The sequence below is a fragment of the Cyclopterus lumpus genome, chromosome 21 (genome assembly GCF_009769545.1).
Source record: "Cyclopterus lumpus isolate fCycLum1 chromosome 21, fCycLum1.pri, whole genome shotgun sequence".
NCBI lineage: Eukaryota > Metazoa > Chordata > Actinopteri > Perciformes > Cyclopteridae > Cyclopterus > Cyclopterus lumpus.
The window spans coordinates 11,532,968-11,557,652 of NC_046986.1; the positions used below are offsets into that span (position 1 = coordinate 11,532,968).

Below are 24,685 nucleotides of genomic sequence, written 5' to 3' on the forward strand. Positions count from 1 at the left end.
AAGTGCATAAATTATGCAAATTGATATCCGTGTCCTTAATTACACTGCTTAACTCGCGTTGAGGACAGCCCGATATTCACAACAGGTAAAACGTGTTCAAGGGGTGTGTGACGTAGGTACGTTACATTGGAGCACCTGTGCCGCACGTGCGAACAGAGAGTTTCAATCCGCACGGGAGCAACGATATGAGGAGCAGGTCACTGGTTTGAATTGGGAACTCCACTTTCAGAGGCACGAGGTAAGAACAGCTTTAAAAACAAAAAGTCCACGTTTGAAACGTGCCCAGCGACGTTCGGCTGCAAGTCGGTTCAAGCTGCTGCATTCGGGGAGCAGGAAGGACGGACGGATTCATTTTGCGTCGTTTAATTTCGCTTATTTTCTTGTCGTCAAATGTTTGCTTTCGTATTAACGTTAATGATGTGTAACGGTAATGAGTCATTACTATGAAGATGTATTGCGACACGTAACGTTAAGTGAACTAGTTAATTGGGTACCGGGAGTGTGCGTAACCTTAACGTCGTTTCCCCTGACTTTGGCGTTTCTCAAACTTCGCAAATGATAAGCGAACAGTTGTTCTCAAATCCTCTTTCTCCCACACGTTTCCGAATGAAATCTGCGGAATGTATCAACTCTATACGTTCATCTTTCTAAAGCTAATTTAATGTGAACATTGGCCAACTCTTCCATTTTTTTTTTTTCATAGCAAATACCACAACACACACGTGCTAGCAACATGTTTCACTCCGTCAACCAAACTGTTGAATTCGACACCTTCAGTGTCTATAATGGATTGCCATGTCAATTATGTCAGATGTTTGTCGTGTGCATGAAAATGACCACTTCTTTGTCATAATGCACGATTGATTTACCCCATAGTTCTAAAATGCCAGTTGCATTAAATGGTTTCTGAGACAAATGGCATTGCCTGAACAATTCAACAGCATTTTTCGTGTTCCTTCAGTGACAAGAGGACATCATGACCTCAGGCAGTATGTCATTGAAAAGACAATGTTTGGGCTTTTTAAATGAGTTTACCCCCCCCCCCCCCCTTATGTCGGTAGTGGCTTCTCTACAACTTTTATAACATGCTCGAAATGATGCAATGAATTCAAGTGATGAATGGCAGCGAGGAGCAGCAATTCACAATACTCCCAATAATTGCTGTGGCGAGAAGTGACATGATCACTGCTGTCTCGCATTATGAATGGACTAGTGTGGCTTTTGTCTTTAAAGAAGCTGCTGCAGCACAAGTGTTAATCCAACCACCCTCTCCCTCCAGTTTCCAACAGCTGCTATGCATCACTCCATTGCATTCCACATAAGCCAACCATTGAGCCAAGAGTGCACAAATGTAGTAACCTTTCCATGTCAATAGATGGACCGGCTGCATAGAGCTGAACTGGACAGCTGTGGCTTGACTTGAACTCATGATCTTTAGCATGAACAATTATGTCTGAGTTGTGCTACTCAAGATCAATTGGTGGACCCACAGCACAGAACCTGTCACTCTTGAAGCCACAGAGACGATGTCAACCATGCCGATCACCCATAAAGCCCACTATCATATACCGGTATAATATAACTGTTCTTCCTAGTACGGAGGCACTGTCTGATATTTCTGCTTTCAATTACAGCCAGAATGACCATACAAGAATGCTGCAGCATGAGCCCCTAGCAGTTCCACCTTCCTCCACTTGAGGCTTGTCAAGCCAGTGATCCAACCCCTACTGCTCTATCTTTGTGGGTTGAGAACATCCCCTGGAGGAGACAATGGGATCCCCAGACTTTGGTGGACAGACAGGGAGCGCCTCAGTCACAGGGTGCTCTGGATGTGCTGGTTGATGGTTGAACTATAACTAAAAGCCATAAACCGTAGCACATTTCCTGTACTGCTGGAGTTCAACAGTAGCGTTTTCGTTCTTTTTAAGTTCTTAAAAAGGTGGATTCTGAGGGAGATTGATGCTACAAACTGTACTTTATAGTACCATTGTAGCACCCAGGAGATTGACATTGTCCTTGTGGTGGAGGGCAGTTATGCAACATCATACCATAGCTTGAGGCAAGCAAGGTTGTTCATCTTCACCAGACCTCTTGGCTGAAACATAGGTCCGACTAGTTGTTACAGTTGTGATAGGGACACACCCAGCAGCCGCAGGTTGTTGGCCACCATTGTGATAGCAAGGTGGAATATCCAGTTTCCACCATCTCCTTGTCCATGCTCTGCTTAGGGAGGGCCTGCAGAATGGACATGACTGACATGTCTTAGTCGGGAATGAGTTTCTACCCCACATTTCCTGTCTTTTTTTTAATTTTATTTTTTTATTCCCTGAATTGTATTTTAGAACAGTGGAAATACTGTCCTTACTATAAACACCTTGCAAACCTGGCCATCAGCCCTCTGGCAGGGCAGCTAACTGAGTGTGTCACTCTTGGTGCTGTGGCACTGAAAGCAAAGCTGATAAGGGTAATTGGCAGCAACCTCATTAGACCAATTGGTTTGTGTCCATGATGTCATATTTGGCATTTAGGAAAAATACACTGGGGCCAAAACTGCTCCTGTCATTTTATGTCCAACAGGGTGCCCCCCCCCCCCCCCCCCCCCCCCCCCCCCCCCCCCCCCCCCCCCCCCGATGTTGCATGTTGCAAATAAGTTATGTTTTGTGGAGGACAACCAGTCAGTCATTAATGCGGTAATGTAGTGACTAATGCAGTAAAATACCTATTAACAATTAGACCTGCATGTTTGTCATTAAGTCGGGCAGGTTTTTCTAAGCAGTAACTCTTTGCGCTCTTTTTTTTTTTTTTTTTTTCTTTTTTCCTATAAACTGTTTTACAGTTCTGTGAAACACCATTATTAAGTTCCTAAAATAGATTTGGCGTTCATCGTACACCAATGTAATTTGCATTGACTGATACCAAAAGAATGTGTTTCAGGCTATGGGTTATTTCTGGCCCCCTCATGCTGCCTAGGGTTTCTTGTCCTTCTATTAGTCTACCAATTTACCAGTTAAACTTTTTCCTTTGAGAATACAGCTAACCACACTAAAGACACGCATTCAGGAAGATGACATTCCTCAGCTTGTATCATTCTGAGATGCAATGTTTTACTGTTTACGTACTCTGTATTTGTTCCTTCTGAAGGTAAAAACAACTGGGGTTTGACCACTGCACCAGCTTGTCATATTTACCAAAGTAATCAAGTTAGCCTTGCCTTCTGTTAATGTGGTGAGGTATTGCTTTAACCCCATGCTGCCTGTTGGTCTGTATCTCCAGTAGCCTGTCCTCCCCTGGTCAGACTCTGTTACACATTACCTTTCAGAAAGATGTTATCATCCCAACCATCCCCCACATGGAGCCTGTCACTGAATGACACAGCCCACAACACAACCAATCTGCTTGGCTGGCTACTCTGTACAACCACATGTCTTCTACAATACACTGAGTTTAAAGTGCATTTAAGGTCACTGTGCAAAGTCCATGACATAAGTGTTATAGTACTGGTGGCCCACACAGACTCATTACTGAGCTAAAGATACCCCCTTTTGTGCAAGTGTTCTTTCGATGCACATTGACTGCTTCCAGCTTGCAAAGGTAACTAAAACAAAATGCAGGGAAATTCAAGCACAATATTAACACTATGTAAGGCTGAACAAATTAGGCGATTCTTTTTACACCACTGTCAGGGCAGGGATTGCTGTTTTGGGAGTCATTGTGTTAAAAATATCTTTATTGTGGTGGATCATGTTTGGGTAGGAGGGATCGTTTTGCCCCACTGGGCCAGCCTCGTGGGCAGCAGATGAGCCAGAGAGAGAGGGAGGGAGTGTGTGTGTGTGTGCGCGCTCTGCTGAGTTGTAAGCATAGGAGCCCCGCCAGCCAGCTTACTCTAACTGTGCTCTGCAAACTCCAGTCCAAACGCTCGTCTCTTCTCTCCGCTCCAGATGATGCCTTGGATTTAGCTGGCCCACATGAGTGATATGAATAACACACTGGATGGAATACACACTTCTGGAAGCCTCGGCGAGAAAGTAGACATTTTACAGAGTGGCAAGGGTAATGTGAGTGGCTTGCCCAGCCCAGCCCTCATCCCTTCGCAAGCTCTTTTGCCAACCCCAAATGCCCAGAAGACCAGGACTACGCTCGGCAAGGGGAACAGGTTAGATGCATTTTTCTTTGCACTTGCCATGAATGACACCAGTCTGTTTATAAGATTAAGTTAAAACAAAATTATGTTTCACTAAAACTCAAAGTACTGTTTTCTACTCGACACTTTACGATGTTAGCTGCTCTCCAGAAGAATAGTACACTCTTTGTATTTGCAGGACTGGGACACAAGCGTCTATTGAAAAGCTGTTGGGTAGACTTTGTACCTGCAAACACAATGAGCTTGACCCCAACGCAGCTGTCAATGGAGTGTAATGTTTTATTTCAACAATGCAGTTACAGACCTGTAATCAAGCACCTGTTAGTCTGTGGTAGATAATTAGTAACTCAGTAACTGTTATGTTTACAGAGCGTTAAAGAAAGTGTCAGTCAGAGATCAGCACCTTTCAGAAACTGAGGTCCTCTAAGTGTGCTGAAGGCTAACTCTTGCTTATCTTAACGGGATGATAATTGAATATGGTGTTTTAGGTGACCTTTTCATTTTATTTCCGATTGATTCGGATGTTGGATCAATAACATGTAAGTAAATAAAGGGATCAATATCCTGGCTACGATACTACCAAACATTTGCAGATGCATCCCTTAATTAGGGATTGTGATGAGTGATGTACAATGCTAACAATTTTAGATAATGCAGAAAAAATATTTTTTGATCATGCTATTTATTTTTATTGGAATATGGCTTACTTTCCTCCAGCCACCAGTTCAAGTGTTTTTTTTTTTGTTGTCTGCTAGCTGTTACATCAGAGGCAGCTCACATGAGCTTTATCTTTTCAACAGTCTGATAGATGGTGAGGTGTGTCGTAGTCAATATTTGAGAGCAGGAGGAGTCAATGCAGGGACAGCCTTGTGTATGGTTATCTACCTGCTTCATTTATACACCACATTCATCTACATGGGGCACGCACAACGGAAGCTAGCAATGTGTTGTAACGGCTCTCTGAGCTACAGGTTGCAAAATCTGTCTCGCATAAAGTCTAATGCATCATAATAATTTTGCAGTCTGGACTGACTCTTGACAGGCTAAATAAGGGGACAATCCATTATTTGTATAAGTGAGTGATCAAATAGAGTATTTAGATGTGTGCATCATTTTCTACACAACATACACAAATTCAGCCTGACTTCTCATATATTTTGAAATAAGATGTGAACAATACTTGTCCCCATTTTATGCAGCATATGCTTTTTTCTGTCCTCCAGGAGCAATCAAGAGGGAGAGGAGTCATTCCCTTCCCCGGTTTCAAACCCTCTCCCTGAGTTTATCGCCTCAACCTTCTCCCCTCTCGTCTCTGAATGTTTATTACCATGGACCAAAAGTAGTGCAACTCAGGTGAGTGTTCCGTATACAGCACTAGAGGGTGTTTGTCTCAAAGAGGCACTTTATGAAAACATGAAAAGAAAGGCCCTTTTGTTACATTTTCGATATGCTACCTCAGGCAGCATAGTTATGTTTTAACTATAATTGGAACAAGTGCCAGAAAAACAACTGCAGGACATGTTTAGCTTGTAATTTATCTGAAACGTCAGGGCATATGCTGTGTGAGTATGTAAATTGGTTGCAGTGAAGAGATAAGTCAGCATACACAGAACATGCAATGTTACTACTTTTTGAGAGACCAGGTTTTTATCTCCATACTGTGGCCACTAACATAAGAACTGGCAATACATGTGACACCACCTGTAGACATTGCATTTTAAATTAGATTATAAATGTTTGCTTTACCCAGAAACACCTGGCTTAGTGCCCAACAGCCACTTGGTTGACATTGCATTTGTTTTAGCACAGGGTGTGTGTGTGATTTTTGTAATGCACTGGATGTGGGGAAGTACCTGCTGTTACTGGCAAAGCTTTCACGCCAATCTAGATCGAGAGTTAATTTGGGCAGTTTTTGATTCTTACGTTGCTCACCAACTGACCATTCACTAACTGGCATGGTTGACAACGATAACAGTGCCAGATCTACCACACAATGTATAGTTACTTTGGAAATAAGGTGTATTTGATTTCACACAGAAGTAGTTAAAAGTATTGTCGTTGATAGCAAATGACACTGGCAGACTTTATTGTTGGATAACTCTGTATACTTCACAAAACCAAATAGTCACCCTAAACTCTCATACACTGTATAGCGTATTGACTTCTGCACAGTGGATATGCAGGACCACATTAGGTCGTTGGTTAATAGGGCTGTTTATGGGCAATAATCTGGCGATACAATACACATCATGAAAAGGGGATCATCATCCTTATATAAAAATCCTATACTATTTTTATCAGAAAAGTGGGATCTGCTATGCATTTATTATTCCTTTAACATCCAATATCATAGAACTACTAGTAAGTGCAAGTCGGAAGAAAATGTATTATCATGCACAGCAAAATATGACTTAATATGACTGATCGTTTGTTGATTGCAGGTTTATACAGAACTCTGCCAAATTCTAAAAAGAGCACATTCATTATGTTGGAAAGCTAACAATTATGGGTCTGCTTTTAAAGAGCATGGGTTTCTAAAGGGATTTTGATTTTTCCAGGGCTGTTAAATTAGTCTGGTCTGTCAACCATTAGATATTTCCTGGATGTGGATTTTTATTGTGTGTGTGTGTCATAGGAAAGCTTGAAAATACATAGCTCAGTTACCAAGGACTATCACTGTGTGCTCATGTGTTGCTTTAATCCTGAGAAAAGAAAAATGTATATGGAAAGCTGATTCCCCTTTCCTAACTTTCTATCAGGACAATTGCTAATTTAGCTGAACAAGTATCTCTTTTTGGCTTGTAATTTTCCCAGAAGCTACAACTTTTTGAAAATAATAATCTTCTACTGAGGACAGGATCAGATAATAAATTGAGCTGGCTATTGTAGAAAAATGGCAGTGGTGTTTGGGGTGAATTTAGTAAAAGGATTGCACAAATAAGAAATGCGGCCCTGACGGCGCTAATATCAGTTCAATATCGTTTGAGAATCGGACCTTGAGACACGGCAGATAGCGGTTGCAATTGTTGCACATTGCATTGATGCGTAATGCATTGTGATATAAGATCCTCAGGCACTTTTGAATTGGACCTCAGGAAAATGGCCACTAGAAATGCTCAAGGTTGAGTTTCTAATACTATTATTGGCTAAGCCACAGCACAACGCCACTGCATGCACAAATACGCAACATTTAATAGGACCTGGTGCTGTAAATGTATGTTGGATAGAGAAGTCTGTCATGCTGCAAGTTAGTCATTGTGAAGACGATTCCATGTTGATATTGTTGATTAGGTCGACGCCAGCTGGCTTTGAATGTAACATCATAGAAAAAACGGCAAATCTTCATAATGTATTGGCAAAATAGACCGTTTTGAGGAAATATCTGGCAAAGCCTACTCTCTCCAGGAATATAGTGGGCAGTCATGCTTGGGCTCAGACCAGAAACCAGAAGCGCACAGGCAGTCTATCTCCAGACAGTGTTGAGTTTTCAGTTCAGCCATATGACTCAGAGGAAATGCCTGCCCCTATAGAGATGTTATTTCAGATGCTGCATGCACCATGTCCGCATTCTTTACTCTGAGTTTCACCTCTCCTCTACAGAAGATGTAATGGGCTCCCCAGGGTCTCACTTAATAAAATATAAAACATTTATTCATGTTCTCTCCATTCGGCTACCTACTGACCAAACAGAGCTACAGTATGTACCATTTTAATTTGATAAACTATCAACATTAGGTGTCATTGAACACTGAAAAGAACATTGTAATGCAATAGTTCAATGTGAGCAGCAGAGGAGTTGAAATAAAGAGATGTCTGTCTAGTTACCCCTTTCAGATGGACAGTCGTGAGATAAAATTGTGTTTTGGTGGTCTGAAATGTTTTTATTCAATTTATTTTGTATATCCCAAAATCACAATAATTCTATGCACCTTTCTGCACTTTGATGCTTGGGTTTGCAGTTAGTTAACAAAGATTTTCACAACTATAGGATCACTATGTATTAACTAAAAATAGTATATGTTTCTATGGTAGATAATGGAAGAGACTTAATATTTTCTAAATGTTTACCTTTTACTATTGAGGTAGAATTTACCAACTTCTTGGTGTTGATTGTCAATGTAAACTTTTATGTGACTAGTTTTTACCAAACTTCAAGTTTAACTATTACAACAAACTGGTATTATTCGATGGTATGAATGTGATGTGTGGAATGACAGCTGCAGACCCAGGTAAACGGTAACAATCAGGACTTGAACTGTGAGAGTGGTCTGATATGATTAGACCAAACGCAGAAATGTTGGTCATGTCAAAGAAAGACTCATCTCTTCCACTCTTCCAGTCACTCTTGTATATAATATCATGGGAATACACCGAAAATGAATTAGTTGAGTCTGTTCAGTCAAACGTTTAGTAGTGTGAAAGAAAAGGTGTGCGTGCGTGTGTCGGTGACTGCACAGTTGGTATGTTTTGGATTTTGTGTCGATGGAGATGCACACTGGTGCAACAAAAGACTTTTACTGAAAATCCTGTACTGAAGCGCAATTGTGAGGCAATTTGAGTATTTCCATTTTCTGCTACTTTACTGTTTATGGATTTCATGTCTGAATCTCGGCACTTGTTGAGGTTTGAGTTGCACCTAATTAGACAAATGTTGTCCTTGAAGTGCAATTGGTTTCACAGCAAGGCAAATAATGCATGAATAGACATACAATACAGTTAGGGGACTGAGAGGCGTCCTGAACACAAGTCAAACAACGGTAGTCACTGGTGTCCGACTCACATTTAAACAGTGTGCAAAAGCAGACCAGCAGTAACGTGTACAAAAAAAACACTTACAAAATAATTTTAAAGTTGGTGCTTTGGAGGCGTCCTGTTGGTTATTTTAGGGCCTGCTTTTCTCCCAGTATTTGTTAAAGACCTCTTTCCAGGCTGTTTTCCAGGTGCCGTTTTTGGGGCAGGAGGCATTGACTTAAAGGCTAAATTCAGGGAACAAAAGTTTACACTAGATAAGATTGTAACATGACTGGCAGCGTCCTTGCGCCGCAAGTTGGATACTGCTATATATCTCTCTCAGTTTTGAGTTGGGTATTTTGTGAATCCCCTTGGCCAGAGGTGTTTGTACTATCCATACCTACATGAACGCACCACTGTAACTGTTTGCTGTCTTGCTACTTTGACAGAGCCTGCAAGGGGTCTTCATTGAATCAACTGGTCAAGGACAATGTGTCTGGAGCTTGCTTTGTTATGGGAGTTGTGGAGACTCTGTTATCATTTTGGCTCCATTAATTCCAATTCATTTTAGCTGTGTGATAACTAGCAGCGTCTGCTTGTCTGCGCTCTCACAAGCCAGTGTGCTGTGTCCAGATAAACATGAAGCCTGTTGTGGGAGGTTCCTCTTTTCCCGTCTCATGAGGTGAAATGGAGGACAATGATTGGTGCTGGTCAGGAGATAAAATAAATGGACCCATGCACATTTTGAAATGCAGTGTACAGATTTTCTTTTACTGTAGCTTCGCATGGTGTCATTGACGAGATGATTTGCAACATAGCTGCTTTACCCCTCTGGGACGCACTTCTTCCCACTTACTGAGTGACCCAAAGTATTCACATCCTGATAGCATTCACGCCACAGCTAATATACAGTATACAAAAATTAATCGTGTGTGGTCATCAATTAATTTCAGGCGCCTTGTGGTCTAAATGTCTCTCCCATATAAGTGCACTCATAGTTTTATTGAAATGGCATCCCTTCCCCTCCATGGCGTCTGGTATCTTTTGCACAAGCACTTGTTTATAATTGTGTTCATGTAATTTCTGAAAAGATTACTTTATTGTAGTACCAGTGGAAAGTTGTCCATTTTAATGTTAAACTAGGGGCAAACTATTCACAAATCTATTTGACCTAAACTAATACATGTCAACCTTTTTTAAAAATGTGTTTTTATTTGACTGATTTTTTGATTTAAGACTGGGGTTTGAAAATACGAGTGTCTTGTAAAGATGGTGCACTTATATTTACAAGTTGTCTAGTCTTGCAGTAAAACAGATGTGTGTTGTGAAATGTGCTATTTGGGACCTCTAATTCTCCCTCTGTCTTTCTTAATGGGCCTAAAAGGCCTGATCATATTAGATTCAGTAGTACCAAAGTAATGTGTACATGTCAACACAACTACAGTATATTCAGAACATTGTTGTGACTAAAATGGTAATAATTGAATAAGTAATGGTAATAAGAAATTCAAAAGTAATACGAAATAAGACAATAAATGGATAAACTGAGGTTTATCCATATTGTCTGATTTATATCAAACGGCTCTGTCTGAATGTATTTGCAGGAAGAGGCAAACTGTCCTGCATGGACAACTTTTTGTTAAATGTCCCCAGTACACTCTTCAGTTTCTAATTATCTAAACGGTTATTAAACTTTGGACTCATTTAATGATCACTTTTGGCCCATTTCTTACACTAAAATCAGCACGCATAGATTTGACAACGTAATACAATGCAACGTATTCATGACTTTAACTTCTGAGACTAAAAATAGCTGTTTAGTGCCTGGCTACAAAGTAAGAATAAACATGTTTCATGGACTTCATCTGTTTATTTGCTGACTTTTTTTTACAATTATTACCAGGCAGAACGTATTACTTTCATCCCAAGTATTTTACAGTAGCATTCTAACAGATTTATTGGAACTGCTTTTTTTTTAATTAATTTTTTTCCAAAAGGGAGAAAATAAAAAATGCTTTTACAATCCCAAGGACAAAGGAGGAGTTTGTGTTGTGGGGAGGCGGCATGACTGAGTTTCTCACACTTTCATTGTGAAGGATGTCATCCAGTTTCTATAGCTGCCAAAAGGGTTACCATATTAGTATAGTATTAATTGCTTTATAAAATATTATTAATTAATTACAATTTCTACATTATCCTAATTTTCAGTTCCTATGTATGTATCGCTCAGTTTGGTAATTTGTGCACCTAAGGCAGAAGCATGAATTTCCATGCGAGAAGAGTCACCTTGCCTGCCATCACACCACTCTGTCTGCAGAAGCGGGTAGGAATCTTACATGGATCTCTTCTCGACTCTCTGTCTCAAAATTTTCCTCTTAGTGAAGAGGTGCCTTTTGTTCATGTTTGACGATCCTTCTAAATTGAAGCTGTCTTTTTAGATGGCGCTGGATCCAACATCATGTGAGCGCTCTGAAAGGGCTCACTGTGTACAACAAGGGTTTGTCTTCATAAATGTTATATTAACAATAATTTATCTGTGCTGCTGTTACTTTCTCAATCTGAACTTCCAATGGGATGCACACTGGGTTCTTCAAAAATGTTATCTTTAATTAGTGCGAAGCGCGTTCTTGGAATTAATATTTGACATGCACAGATGCAATGTGTCAGTTGATCGTAAACGGTGGCGTTTTAAAGTCAGAGTAAGCAATTCCCTGAACTCTGTAAATATACTAACATGTAAAATGTGCATGAATGCTAAACAAAGCAAGCACACACATGGAGTATTCCTTTTCAGTGCTTCTTTAATATATTATATTGTCTTTGGAGCAGCACTTTGCATTGATAAGACTTTCCAACAACAGTATAATGTTCATTATTAAACTCCAGCCTGCTCTCCTTTAAAACTACTCCATCATTCCTTTATGGATTTATCGATTATTGCCTTCCATCTTATGTCTTGGTCTTTTATGTTTACTTTGACCTGTATTTCGTATGATATTACACCGACAGACCTGGAATCTGCTAAACTGAAACGTGCAATGAAATGTGGACTTCTCATGAACCATATATGTAGTATAAGATAAATATGGTGTTTATAAAAGGGCACAGCTACAATGTTCGAATGATAATATATGTTTCTTATTCATCAAGTCTTTACATCCTGAGTCAAATATGTTGTGGAAATCTAATCTCAAGAAACTCAAAAAAGAAATTTGTAAAGTAGCTACAAGCTTTCCAGCATGTTTATCTGTATAGCCTGATAACATTTGTCTGCTGATGCAATTCATCTACTCATTGGTGCATACTAGATGCTCTGTAAAGCAAACCACATTCTGGCTATTACTTTGATTTCCAATTGGTCCATTTCTGTTTCAGCCCCCAGAGAACCAGTGCTTAGCTAATATTCGGTGAGCTATAGGCGTACATAGCACCTGGTGTGGCCATTATAGAGAAATTCCGCAATGAGGATCAGACTTTGAGGATATTTCTTAATGGTTTCTTAGATAGAGGAGGCTGGAGGCCACCTCCTCACCACCAGTACACGATAGAGCTGCAGCTGTGGGAGTGCAGTTCAAGGTTAAACCAAAAGCGGTCTAATTGCCAAAATGTCTCACACTGTCCTGTCCTTGAGATAAGAAAGTCTAATAGAGTTTATGTTCAACACGACTATATGTAGTACTGCATAGTCTGTCTGAATTTATTCAGCTTTGTCCAGAAATGTTTTTTTTGTTTTTCAGCAAAATGTCTTTAACGCAGCACAGTATGTTCTTTTGACTTGCCCCCTGCTTCACTCCTCACCATGCGTTGCCCACTGACTTATCGCAAAATGTCAACGGTTGCGTTAAAAATTTCATTATTTGGGCAATTTGAACGTGTCTGACTTTTATCTTAGTCATTATACTGTAATTTATAAACTTACGGTATTCTTATTAGGCCACCGAGCAAGTTATGTTTCAGTTTGGTGTCTGTTTGTCAGCAGGATTACAAAAAAACTACTGGCACGATGTTTATGACACTTGATGGAAGGGTGTAGAATGAGCCAATTTTTGGACTGGGTCTGAATCACAGGTGGATGCACACATTATTTTCCAATTTCATAAACATTGAAAAATGGGGCATGTCGTTGTTGGAGATCACCGCTTTCCAAGCGCTCTTCTAAACAACAACCCAAAAAAAATATTTACCCAAGTGTAGTCATGAGCTGCTATTTTTTTAACTGGTGGAAATTAAGTACAAGTTCATGAATAACTGCTTTAAACAGTTTCTGGCCACAGCAGGAGACATTGTCACCAACCAGTTTCAGAATTTAGACTGCAGATTCAACTGCCTCTAAGGTACTTTTAAAGTACCTTAGAATAAAGTTAAAGACCAATATCAAGCACAACCAACCTAGCTAGTACCAGACTAAGCGGACATAATGAGCCCTGTGGTGCTTATATAATTCAGATGGTACACATCAGAATAAATTGTTGTCCAATACCTCACCCCATTGAGGTTTACTTTTGTACCATTGTACATATTTTAAAAGTGACCTCTTTTTGCCAACCAAGGCTTTACAAAAACTACCCACTACTTTCCGGATATGTTGCAACATAAAAGGTGTACTTGATTGACATGCCGTAGGCGTACATGTATGCTGTTCAGGTGAAAGCATGTTTACATTTGGATCAGGGTTACTTGCTGATGAATGCAGCTTTGTGTTCACTGATAAAGACTGCAGCCGAGTACACAGCATGTTACCTTGCCTGGCCATTCATTAGAAACTCTTAACCAATGATTAACAGTACCTTCCACTCGGTTATGAATGAGAAATTATGCATAATTATACAGTAAATTGTTTGAGGTATGCAATGACAATTATAAGACGTATCTGTTTATTATAAACGGCATGCCCCATGTATTATGGATGGATGCAAATATGTGTATTTCTCATCTGAAGTAGTCATTGGCCAAATGTAAAATCCTGTGTTTTATATACATCTGTGATTCAACATTGAATATGTTCTATGTTTGGAAACGACCAACAACATATTTGCATGACTCGGGCATCTGATAAGTGAATTAGTGATTCTAAATTGACCTGCAGAACATAATTCTTATTCTCCTCTTCATCTCATCTGTTTATCACATCAGCTCCCTCAGAGTTGCCATAGGTCTTAAAAAAGTAAGTAATTTATAACATGAAATCCTGCTTTGCAACCCTATGCTGTCTCTTGTAAAAGGCTCATAAGTGGCTATTGTATGTGAAAGAGTTTACAGGCTATGGTCTGAGTGGAGTTGATTTATGTAATTCATTTAATATTTGTGGATGTGTTTTCTCGACATCCAATCTAAGATTTTCACAAAACTACCTCACAGTTGGTTTGTGCCAAGTACTGCAAACATGAATACATCTGCAATGCTAATGCCCCCAACAGGTTTCCTCACCCACTGACAAACCCTACCCTGTCCCTGGTGAAATGTGATGCCTGAATGATTTGATTTGGCCAACTCTCAGGAAGCCACTTCCTTACAGCAGCTTAACAAGACACTGCGTCAAATGCAGTTATAACCAGCAGTTCAGCAAATTCATTAATTATGACCAGGTTTGTTTATTTTAAAGGAATATGCTTTTGTACTGTTCTCAGCTGGAGTTGTCTTTTGATTTGTTTTTGATAATTATCCTGCCGCGTTAACTATATTAAAACACGGGCTGCTGGAGTAATCTGTTTAATGTACACCCTCGTCTTTGTGACATCCACAAGCAAAGTTATTTGTCTTGTCAGGCTCCAAGTGGGCTGATTAAACACTAAATGGTTTACACTGACAGATTACGTCATCGCTGAAGGCTCCCATTTGCTGATGGCTCCTTGAGGGCTCAAACCTCAGCCCTGCTGGAGAGCATAGACTTTTTTTTTTTTTTTCTCTCCACAAAAGGAAGCAGGCTGGCCCTGCCCAGCTTTGCACTAACTACCAATAGTGCTCATGGAAAGAAAACAAAGACAGTCATTTGGTTTTTACTTTGCTCCCCTTCTCCCTTCTCCACACTCGCCTATGTCAACTTTAGACAGAGTTGACCCAACTAGCATTACATTTAACCAGCACCTTTGTAATTGCTCTGTGGGCTCTTGCAGGGCATTATGCTGAAGCGCTGCTTGCCGTGGGCGTGTGAATGAGAATGGAGCCCTGTGACTCTGTCGGTCTCATCCTCTCAGGCATTTTCAGACATTGAATAGGTAACATTGCTGGCTTTAACTATCTGTTAAAGTAATAGCATTGTGTCATTCTGACTTTTAGGTTAAAAGGAAACCTTAATTAATGCAAAGTTGATAAAAAATCTCTCTCTCTCTCTACTCTTTCACAGTGTTTCCTAGTTTATTAAAACACATTTTGTGCATAAGAGATGTAGATATAGATGCATTAACACAGTGATGTTAAAGAAGGCGATGCAAGTCGGTTTACACTCTTTCTCTCCCTCTCAATTCAGACGAGTGCCATGTTAAAAGGGATCCGGAGATGTTATAAGATCTGACCTTGTGTGGTGCATTTATGAAAGGGACTCTCATTCATGAGCCGATTGATCTCTGGCTTCGTGACACTTAGTGATGGTGAAAGGTAGCAGGCTCATCCACCCCAGCAATACAGATACAGTATGTGGAGTTGGGACAGTGCTGTGCTAAGGGGCAGTTTTGCCCATTTGCCTCCTTTCAGCTATACTGCAGCACAAAGAGAGAGAGTCTTGGTCCTTCCCAGCTGACACTCGCAGTGCTGTCAGACGTGTGTTTGTATGTTTCTTACAAAAGCGCTATGTTGCAATGCTGTGTACTCAGCCATACATAGGCTTCAGGTTTTGTACAAACTCAGAACACTGCTTGGCTCCAAACAGGGGGGTAAGTTCTTCTTTCAGGTATATTCATTTTTTGATGTCTCAATGTGGTATTGCAAGTTCAATTATTTACATCCGGGAACGTGCTTTTCACATTGTTCTCAACTTTGTAGGTCTTTCATCAACGGTCATTTTCTAAATATTGTGTTGCTGCAATAGATAACAACCTAACTGGTGTTTGATGGTCAACCTGATTCATTTGTCTGATACTTTGCCTCACTTTTAATACTTTTCATTGCATTAGTCAAAAAACGCTCTCTGCTTGTGCTCCTTGAAGGTAAAATGTATCACATCCTGCTAAGAGGTTGAAATGGTTGTTGATTCTATGCTTCTGTTTCAGGTAATCAAAGTTTATAATGAAGATAACACCAGCAGGGCAGTGGAGGTTCCCAGTGACATCACTGCCCGGGACATATGCCAGCTGTTTGTCTTGAAGAACCACTGCATTGATGACCACAGCTGGACCCTTTTTGAACACATCTCTCTTCTGGGAATAGGTACCTTTTTTTGTTTCCCTCTTCTGTATAAATCTGTGTAAATAGCATAATTCTGTGACAATGTAAGAACTATGCATGATCATTAGCCTAATAAAATCTCACACGTTGTGATAGTATTGCATATAATGTAGAGACAGCGCCGGTTAAGTGTTTTTGATCAACATATATACACACGTGATAGTATTTACTTGCATTAACCATGTGATGGTAAGGCTGTTAGTACTATGGGCGAGGTTTGCTTGATTTGATGGGAGTGGCGGTAGGTAGTGCGGGTGGTAGGCAGGTGACTTGGTGACGTACAGTATGTGAGTGGAACACAGCACTGTCTTCTGTGTTTGTTGCATTTTAAACCAATTCAGTGCCTAATTACATTGTCTACAATATGATGAGGGCTAATGTTGGTACTGATTGTGTTTTTATAAATGCAAGGCATCAATTATATATCTTCCTTGCATATAATGTTATTTCTTATCCTCTATTGGTATTGCATTAGAAAAGACGTAGTGTCATGCATGTATGAAGACCATCTACAATGGGGTATAATTTCTCTCACTTGTACAATTTACATCCCTACTACTATTGTCTCCATGCTTCTGTTGTGAAATGCAAGGTTTACATTTTTAAGCCACATTACCTGCTGCTGTGAACTTGATAAATGGTTTAAAACACAACCAGCTATTAAACTGAGTATTGTTTGAATACACCCTTTTTAATGGAGTTTCATTTTATTACAGAAAGGGCTTGCTTTAGATACTGTTAAGGAACATTGGAAGTGATGCATAGCATTGAATAAGTTGCTGTTAGTTGTTGTTAGTTCACTTATGTAACATTTACTGTAACTTGAGTATTTGTTAAAGCCAACGGACAAACGCATGCATTTCAGAAACTGATATGCATGGTTTTTACAGTATTAACAGTAGATAGTTGCTACGTCTATCTATGACTGTTTATTAAATCAAATTGATTACAAGGCATACAGTATGCAATTTCCTACAATCCTATTATCAGCCATGTAAATCATGAATAGTTACTTGTTGTCTGACGTATTTGCCCTGATTGGTAGTTGAGAGCTGCTTCTCATGGCTGTCTGTTGAATTAGGGGAACTAATTTTTGTCCAGTAATTTCAAGTTCTGGGAAATAACTTGTTTGTTATATTGATTCTCTTGAGACCTGTGCTCTCATCCAGAGGCAACACATTGATATAAGGTTGATCAAACTGCCTCCAAGTAAAGCAGTAATCTCTTGTCAGACATGTTTGTATTATGATTATAACATTTAAACGTATGTCTTTGTTTAGCATTATAACTGATTCTTATCCATAGTGAGAATAAATCATTGATTTTCTTTTTCTTGTCCTCCTTTCACTAGAGAGAACCATTGAAGACCATGAGTCTGTTATGGAGGTGCTATCAGGCTGGGGAATGGATACAGACTGCCGGCTGTATTTTAGGAAATATTACGCTAAATATGAATTCTTCAGGAAACCGCTGGTGAGTTTGTGATGGCGTTATGGTGCTGGGTTCATACTCATAATTTTGTCTTCGGGCATTCTCTCTCTGAACCAACCACCTGTATTGCGGCTACTGTGTGGGTTGAGGAGACTAAAGAGTGTTGTAACAAATGATGTTGCTTTCATATTGGTAGGACTTTTTCCCGGATCACATGCTCTCCATATCCAGTGAAAGCAATGGGGTGGTGGATCACTCTGAGCTCATACAGGTATTAAGTTATTTCTGTTTACAATGCACTCCTTCCCCCCCCCCCCCCCCCCCCCCCATTGAATGCCAATTGTGAGTCTCTCAAACTCCTGTCTAAATGTGTGTTTACATTCATTAAGTCAACTGTACACACCCATCTATGAACATGTATTTCTCTCCCCAAAACAGACCTTTCTCAACTCCAGCACCTGTCCAGAGATACATGGACACCTCCATGCCAAAGAGCAAAGCAGGAAGTCTTGGAAGAAGTTTTATTTTGTCCTTCGGAGGTCGGGGCTTTATTTCTCCAATAAGGGAACTTCCAAGGTCAGTAAAACAAAATGACTACAGAATACAATATGGGTTATTGGTTGCATACCATTTTTAAAACCACTCTGTTGCATGCAATCCTATTTGGATATTTTTGTGTCGTCTTGAACCCTTGGTTGAATTAAATGCACATTCTGTAGTTGCACTGTAATATCTCTGATAAAACAACTACTGTTGGTACACTGTGGGGTCAACACTTCTTCCTCTGTATATAGCTCACTCTTGCTTGTGTAGGGCAATGGAACAGGTTGAGCTTGATTTTTCCTTAGGTCAGCTGGCATATCATCCAGGCAGAAATGGGATTCTCAAAGCTGCTGACAAGTGAAGCTTATACCTAGGCACCCGACGTGCCAACACAACCATTTCTCAACTGCTTTCATTTCATACAACAGTAGACCTTTTGTTGTCGGGTGCAGGGAGGCTTTGGTATGGCGCCCACTATAACTCTAGCAGGTTTACCATTCATCTGTGGTCGGACACATTGCTAGTCAGACAGCGCAGTCGCTAACGGCTGAGGTATTACTTTAAATAAGTGGGACAGCTGCGCCACATGAAAGCAGAACAATGATCATCTTTGTTTTTTTCTTTCTTTGAAATGCCTCTTTGGCACAATGTTGGTGCTAATACTGTCAATACAGCCCCGATAATTGTATTATGTTGCTTCTGCCAATAATACATTTGACTAAGTGTGGCTTGATTAAAAGATTAGTGGCATTTATCCACTGTTCAGTTTTCAATTTCTCACAGAAGCATGTATGCTTCATGTCCAATTAATTTACACAAATAAATGACTGTTGTGCACAGTGTTCTTCACATTAGTGACCACATCATCAAATGAATTGAAGAGGCAATACTAACAAACGCATGTACATGCGTCTCCATCCCTCACACAGCAGATTTACAGACATGTCGTGGAGTTGACCAAAACTTTGATTTGATGTTGTATGAAAGTTAATATATTTCCTGTACTTGTGTTTTTATAATAACTTCCTCTGTTTAACAGGAACCAAGGCATCTCCAGTTCATTGCCGATTTCAGTGACAGTGATGTCTACACAGTGTTCTCAGCCAAAAAACTACATGGAGCACCTACAGATTATGGCTTCTGTGTCAAGGTACCATCACTTTCTAGAAATACCAAAACTGCACCAAATGAGCATAAGTAGAGTATTGATTCTCAGCATGCTGAACTCCTTTGTCTCCTTGTAACTTCTTTCTCCAGTCCACAAAGTGCAGTTCAGCCCGGGAATTGAAGTTGCTTTGTGCAGATGATGAGCAGACCAGGACCTGCTGGATCACAGCCATGCGCTTGCTAAAGGTTGGCTCGCTGATCACTAACTGGTGATGTCTAAGAGGAGGAATGCTGAGTCAGTGCTAGAATTACATTTAGCTTTGGGAGGAGGTCAGGGGAAACTGAGTGATGCTGGATTAGCACTCGTAGCCTTTATAGAAGCAGCATGTGTTCATTGTCTGGATATCTGATGGATAAATTTAAGAGCATTAGTCACTCTCCTGCTGGTCTATAAATAATATACATTAAAGCTTAACAGGCTTGATTTGTATCTGCCCCTTTTCGTCACTACACTCCAGAGATACTATTTAAGTTAAGATGTAATAGATATTTGATATTAGAATTTTAAAATTGACATGCTTTTTTCTGCCTGTTCCAGTATGGGATGGAACTGTATCAAAACTTCATTCAGCCACACCAGAAACAAAAAGCTTCACCGATGGTAAGCTGAAGGTCTTATGTTGATGTCATGCAACTCACTTGAAAATGCCTTTTTTAAAAGCTTATATCCTCACTTTTTAATAAGTGTATTGCTTACATTAACAGTGTGCTAAAGGTCACACAGTTAACAAGAAATGTGTAGTTTGACTTAACTTCACCTGGTAGAGCCTTCTATCCTCTTAACCATAGCTTGTTGATGTTTAAGCCCACATACCGTCCTCACCAACCTTGTTTCAAACTCAAGCAGGCAACATATTTCAGCCATAAAGCTCTGAACACACTTTGACATAAGCATTTAGCAGCTAAATAGCCAGATATTTTACTCAGGAGTTGGTTGAGACCAAGACATTTGAAAATGTGACAAACAAGTCTGCCTTAACAACTTTATAATGTGGTACAATGTCAGTTTTTCTAGCTTGTTTCACTGCTCCCAGGTGGCCAACGATTTAATTTCAATTAATGCTGCTTTAAAGATACTTTTTCATGCGTTAACAATATGTTGGGCCAACACATAGCAGTGTAGTCCTATAATTGCATAGGACAAATAAGCCACCTTCAGTGGGTTTGGTGTCTCAGAATAGCCTCAGACTCTGCTGGGAGTATTTATGTGGCAGTGAACACAATCTATTTCTGGCTTTTGGGCATGTTCATGAACTCTTCACTTTCTAAAAATACACCGTGATCAGCTGCTCTCAGATTTAACAACTCACCACCTCTTCTCTGCTGTCGGAGGGTCATATTTGACCAACAGCCTCATCAAGAGGATTAGCTAGAAAGATACGGAAGTACATGAATCTGCCAAATGCAGGGTCAGGCTGTTGAATCGTGTATTTTACTTGACAGCTTTAGATAAACATGCTCCCTTGAGAAAACTGCTTTTATATGATCACTGAAAAGTAATAAAAAGCTGTAATGGCATTGGCAAAATTAAGTAACATATATGCGCAATGATGGGTATCTCTATATCATTGGAATTTGGGCAGCGTGAATAAGACAGGCGGGAGTGCCTCTATGCTCAAATAAACACTGCACTTTGTTTTAACCATTCATTTACTTTCTAAGCTTAGTAGGTGGCAGAGGAACACATGTGGTAATATTAAAAGCTTCTTGGTAATCCTGATGAGAAGATTTTTCTTGAGTGTGCAGTGAGCCACTCACTATATGGCAGCTTAAAGGACTAAATATGCCCATGTGTCATTCTTTTCAAAGCCACTCTAATCCCTTTTCAATGGAGTTTTCGGACTGCATCATGGAGAAATGATAAAGATGGAGTCTCGTTACTCAGACACTAGATGGCAATACAATACCATGAGATGGCAAAAGTCAAGTCTACTCTTCCACAATATACAAAGGAAATCAACCCCAAAAGAACAATGTTTTGGGTATTTTGTAGAATACAATCCATATCTTCATACAGTAGTTTTTTGTCATGAGAAAATAAACAACTTGGGAATAATTAATAGAAAAATAAGTCATACAGTCGGTACAAAAATAACATTTCAATATATAATTTCAGAGAAGTATCTCAGAGAATTCACTGGTGGCGATGGACTTTTCTGGCCAAAAGAGTCGTGTTATTGAGAACCCATCTGAGGCGCTGTCTGTGGCTGTAGAGGAAGGCCTGTCATGGAGGGTAAGTCGGGTATCGCCGTATCTATGTATGTATGCATGTATGTGAATGAGACATTTAGGCAAACTTAACAATCTCTAAATTAAAAAAGGGTGGGTGGAACAAATTATTCAAATGTCATTATGATTTCTGATGAATGTAAAATCTGTTAATCTGTTAACGGAACAATAAGGTGTATTAAGTCAACAGTTGTAAGCGCCTCATAAGTTGTGATTATAATGGTTCACATTACTCCAACTTATATTGTGACTAACTCATTTCTCCTGTAGAGGAAGAGCTGCCACCGTCTGAGCAGCCATGGCAGCCCCTCTACTTCACAGAGCTCGGTGTCAAACATAGGTCTGACACTTTTCCTATTTGGATTTGCTCCCCTTACACAAGTGAAATGGATAATTTGCAATATATTGTTTCTCTTTGTGCTTCAGCCCTCCACTTGGCTCAGTCCTGGTTCCACGGCAAACTGTCTCGGGACGAGGCTCAGCGTCTAATCACTCAGCAGGGTCTTATCGATGGGTAAGCAGTTATAGTGCTTTTTTGTGGTGACATCATCTAATTAAATACATGGTTTATTGCTAGTAGGATAAACTTCTGGGTTTACAGCATTTGGTGCGGAGGTATTTTTCTATATCCCCTTTTTCTAAAGGAGAAGGCGGGTAGCTCTGTTAATACAGGGTGATTTCCATGGGAAATGCATTTAATGAGTCTTGAATTGAACATTTTCTGTTGACTTATACATTTGTGTAATTGTGTGGTGGGTAGTTGCAAAATGTGATAATTGTAGAGGGAATTATAAGAAGCATTTGAATTATTATACTGTGATATACATCTGAATGGATCTTTACAGCAATATTTTCTAGTGGGCAATAATAGACTGGACTTCAAGTGACAATATAATATATTAATATATCTTTAAAAATCTCATATGGTTGAAAACGAGAAAAAAGCGTTTAACTGTTCTCACTTCAGAGTATTTCTTCTGAGAGACAGCCTAAGCAACCCGAAGACATTTGTCCTGTCGCTGTGCCACATGCAGAAAATCAAACACTTTCAGATCTTACCTGTGAGTACAACCTACTGTTTGGACATGCAATGTTTTCAATTCTTCTAAACGTCCTCCACATTTGAGCCTGACATTTAGTAAGTCATCTATCTCTTGTGCATGATTCCTTTTGTGTGTGGGTGTGCACGTACGTGTGTGCATACTCCACTGCAGGTAGATGACGAGGGGGAGTTATTCTACAGTCTGGATGACTGTCACACACGGTTCTCTGACTTGATCCAGTTGGTGGAGTTTTACCAGCTAAACCGAGGAGTGTTGCCCTTCAAGCTCAAACACCACTGTGCCCGGATCACCCTGTGAACGAGGGACGGAAGAGACACCAGAGGGCCCACATGCACCTTAACTCCAGGGCCTCTCTGGACATACACTCCCACTGTTCTTGTGCCTTGAAGATGAAATGGACGTAACAGCCATGCTAACTGAAACCACTGTTATCATGCACCATCTTCTCCATCCATACTTTGCTTCGTGGTCCCTCCTTTTTCTTTCTTTTCAGAAAAAGTTGAATTTGACAATAGACTGTATGTGAACTGACTACATGTGCTGAATATGATGTGCAGTTTTGTCTGTTGAACGTTAGTCTTTGGCGCTGTAACGTGCCCACATGTGGCCGTAAATCCAAATATGACTTGTGCTGTGTATTGTAGAGCTGAACGTGTACTGCAAACAGCTTGTGACTCTATCAACATCATTACACCAGTGGAAGAAAGTATTATTACTCCCTTGCGTACAGTAGCTTGCATTTGAGTTTTCACAGAAGAAATGTCAATCTAATGTCTTCTGCAATATGTATACCTGTCATCAATTTTAATTTGAAACTATATAATTCTGGGAATTGTAGTACCCAATGCCTGTCATGTTAAATTTGAGTAAAACCAAGCTATCTTTTCATTGTCATTGTATTTCTAAGCATTCAGGTATATATGTGTTGTTGTTTTTTTTAAAGAAAATTATTGTTTTCTATTTAGAGCTTAAATGACCTATCAGGAAGTGTCACTGTGCATGATGCCCTGTAAGATGGACTGAGACGGAGTGGTAATGTACAGATGGAGAGAAATGGCACACAGCCTGCACTGTACATTAATTTTAAACAATTGTGATTAAATGAAATGTTTGTATTACATAAGTTGTGAGCTTGCTCTAGAGCGAGAGCACTGAAATATGCTTCACTCATTTTTAGATATTAGCCGTTAAGATGGAAATCCGAAATACTGTGACTGATTTTGATCATATCTGAATTCATTGATATTGAAATTTATTTTTTATTTTTTACAAAGATTCACGTATACAGTTGCCACTGCTGTGGATAAATATTGTTTGTTTTCAATAAGTCAATGATGCATCAGCTTTTTAACAAGGCATTTTAAATCGGTGACATAATTGAAATGACCATCTTCTGTTTTGTTTTTTTTTGTTTTTTTTATTCAGCTGGACAACAGTGCATTGATCAATGAATGTCATGGACTGCATAGTTTTATATAAACAAAGTGTTTCTTATGTATGATTTGTATGATTTTATTGTCACATTTAACGATGAGCTGCTCGGGAAACACAGTTGGTTAAAGCCACATTACAGCTGCTTTCAATGAGGTCTCAAAGCTGCCAGCAATCGCTGTAGTTGTAAAGCCCAGATAAGATCTGGGCCAGTGTGGAGCAATCAATCACTATCTCTTTAAAATATAAAATAGTATACCTATAGTCTTTGTATGATAAATAGGTTATGATACAAATATAACGACTGACACTAAATCTCTCTGTAAAATGAAACGTTCACCTGAACTATCGGCACACAGTGGGGCGCTTCTCTGCGCAGAAAGATTTGTACATGATTTTCCAATGAGATCTAGCACATAGTTCAATTTAGTAGCACTATATAGCTTATATATGGTAACCATTAGCCTAACATTGTCACGTATGATTTACTGAATTTGGTGGGCAGCATGTGTATACATGTACATACTCCACATAAATCATTTCTATAACCACTAGATGGTACTACTTG

At 39.7% G+C, this 24,685-nt stretch overlaps 1 protein-coding gene across 1 annotated transcript; it reads left to right on the top strand.

The window, feature by feature from the left end:
- The first annotated feature begins 146 nt into the window (after positions 1 to 146).
- On the top strand, positions 147 to 24,184 carry grb14 (growth factor receptor-bound protein 14). Its single transcript, XM_034561593.1, has 15 exons — positions 147 to 238; positions 3,939 to 4,153; positions 5,365 to 5,494; positions 16,078 to 16,234; positions 17,604 to 17,725; positions 17,880 to 17,954; positions 18,122 to 18,259; positions 19,266 to 19,376; positions 19,484 to 19,579; positions 19,932 to 19,994; positions 21,510 to 21,626; positions 21,893 to 21,962; positions 22,049 to 22,136; positions 22,590 to 22,683; positions 22,837 to 24,184. Exons 2-15 carry the CDS (start codon positions 3,966 to 3,968, stop codon positions 22,981 to 22,983), a joined length of 1,596 nt encoding a protein of 531 aa, XP_034417484.1. The 5' UTR covers positions 147 to 238; positions 3,939 to 3,965; the 3' UTR covers positions 22,984 to 24,184.
- The last annotated feature ends 501 nt before the right edge of the window (positions 24,185 to 24,685 follow it).

What these genes read in the sequence shown, in the direction of transcription:
- grb14 (XM_034561593.1), top strand. Translation starts at nt 3,966, where the DNA reads ATGAGTGATATGAATAACACACTGGATGGAATACACACTTCTGGAAGC. An exon ending in CCAAAAGTAGTGCAACTCAG is followed by an intron (nt 5,495 to 16,077) that starts GTGAGTGTTCCG and finishes CTTCTGTTTCAG; the next exon opens with GTAATCAAAGTTTATAATGA. An exon ending in CAGCAGGGTCTTATCGATGG is followed by an intron (nt 22,137 to 22,589) that starts GTAAGCAGTTAT and finishes TTCTCACTTCAG; the next exon opens with AGTATTTCTTCTGAGAGACA.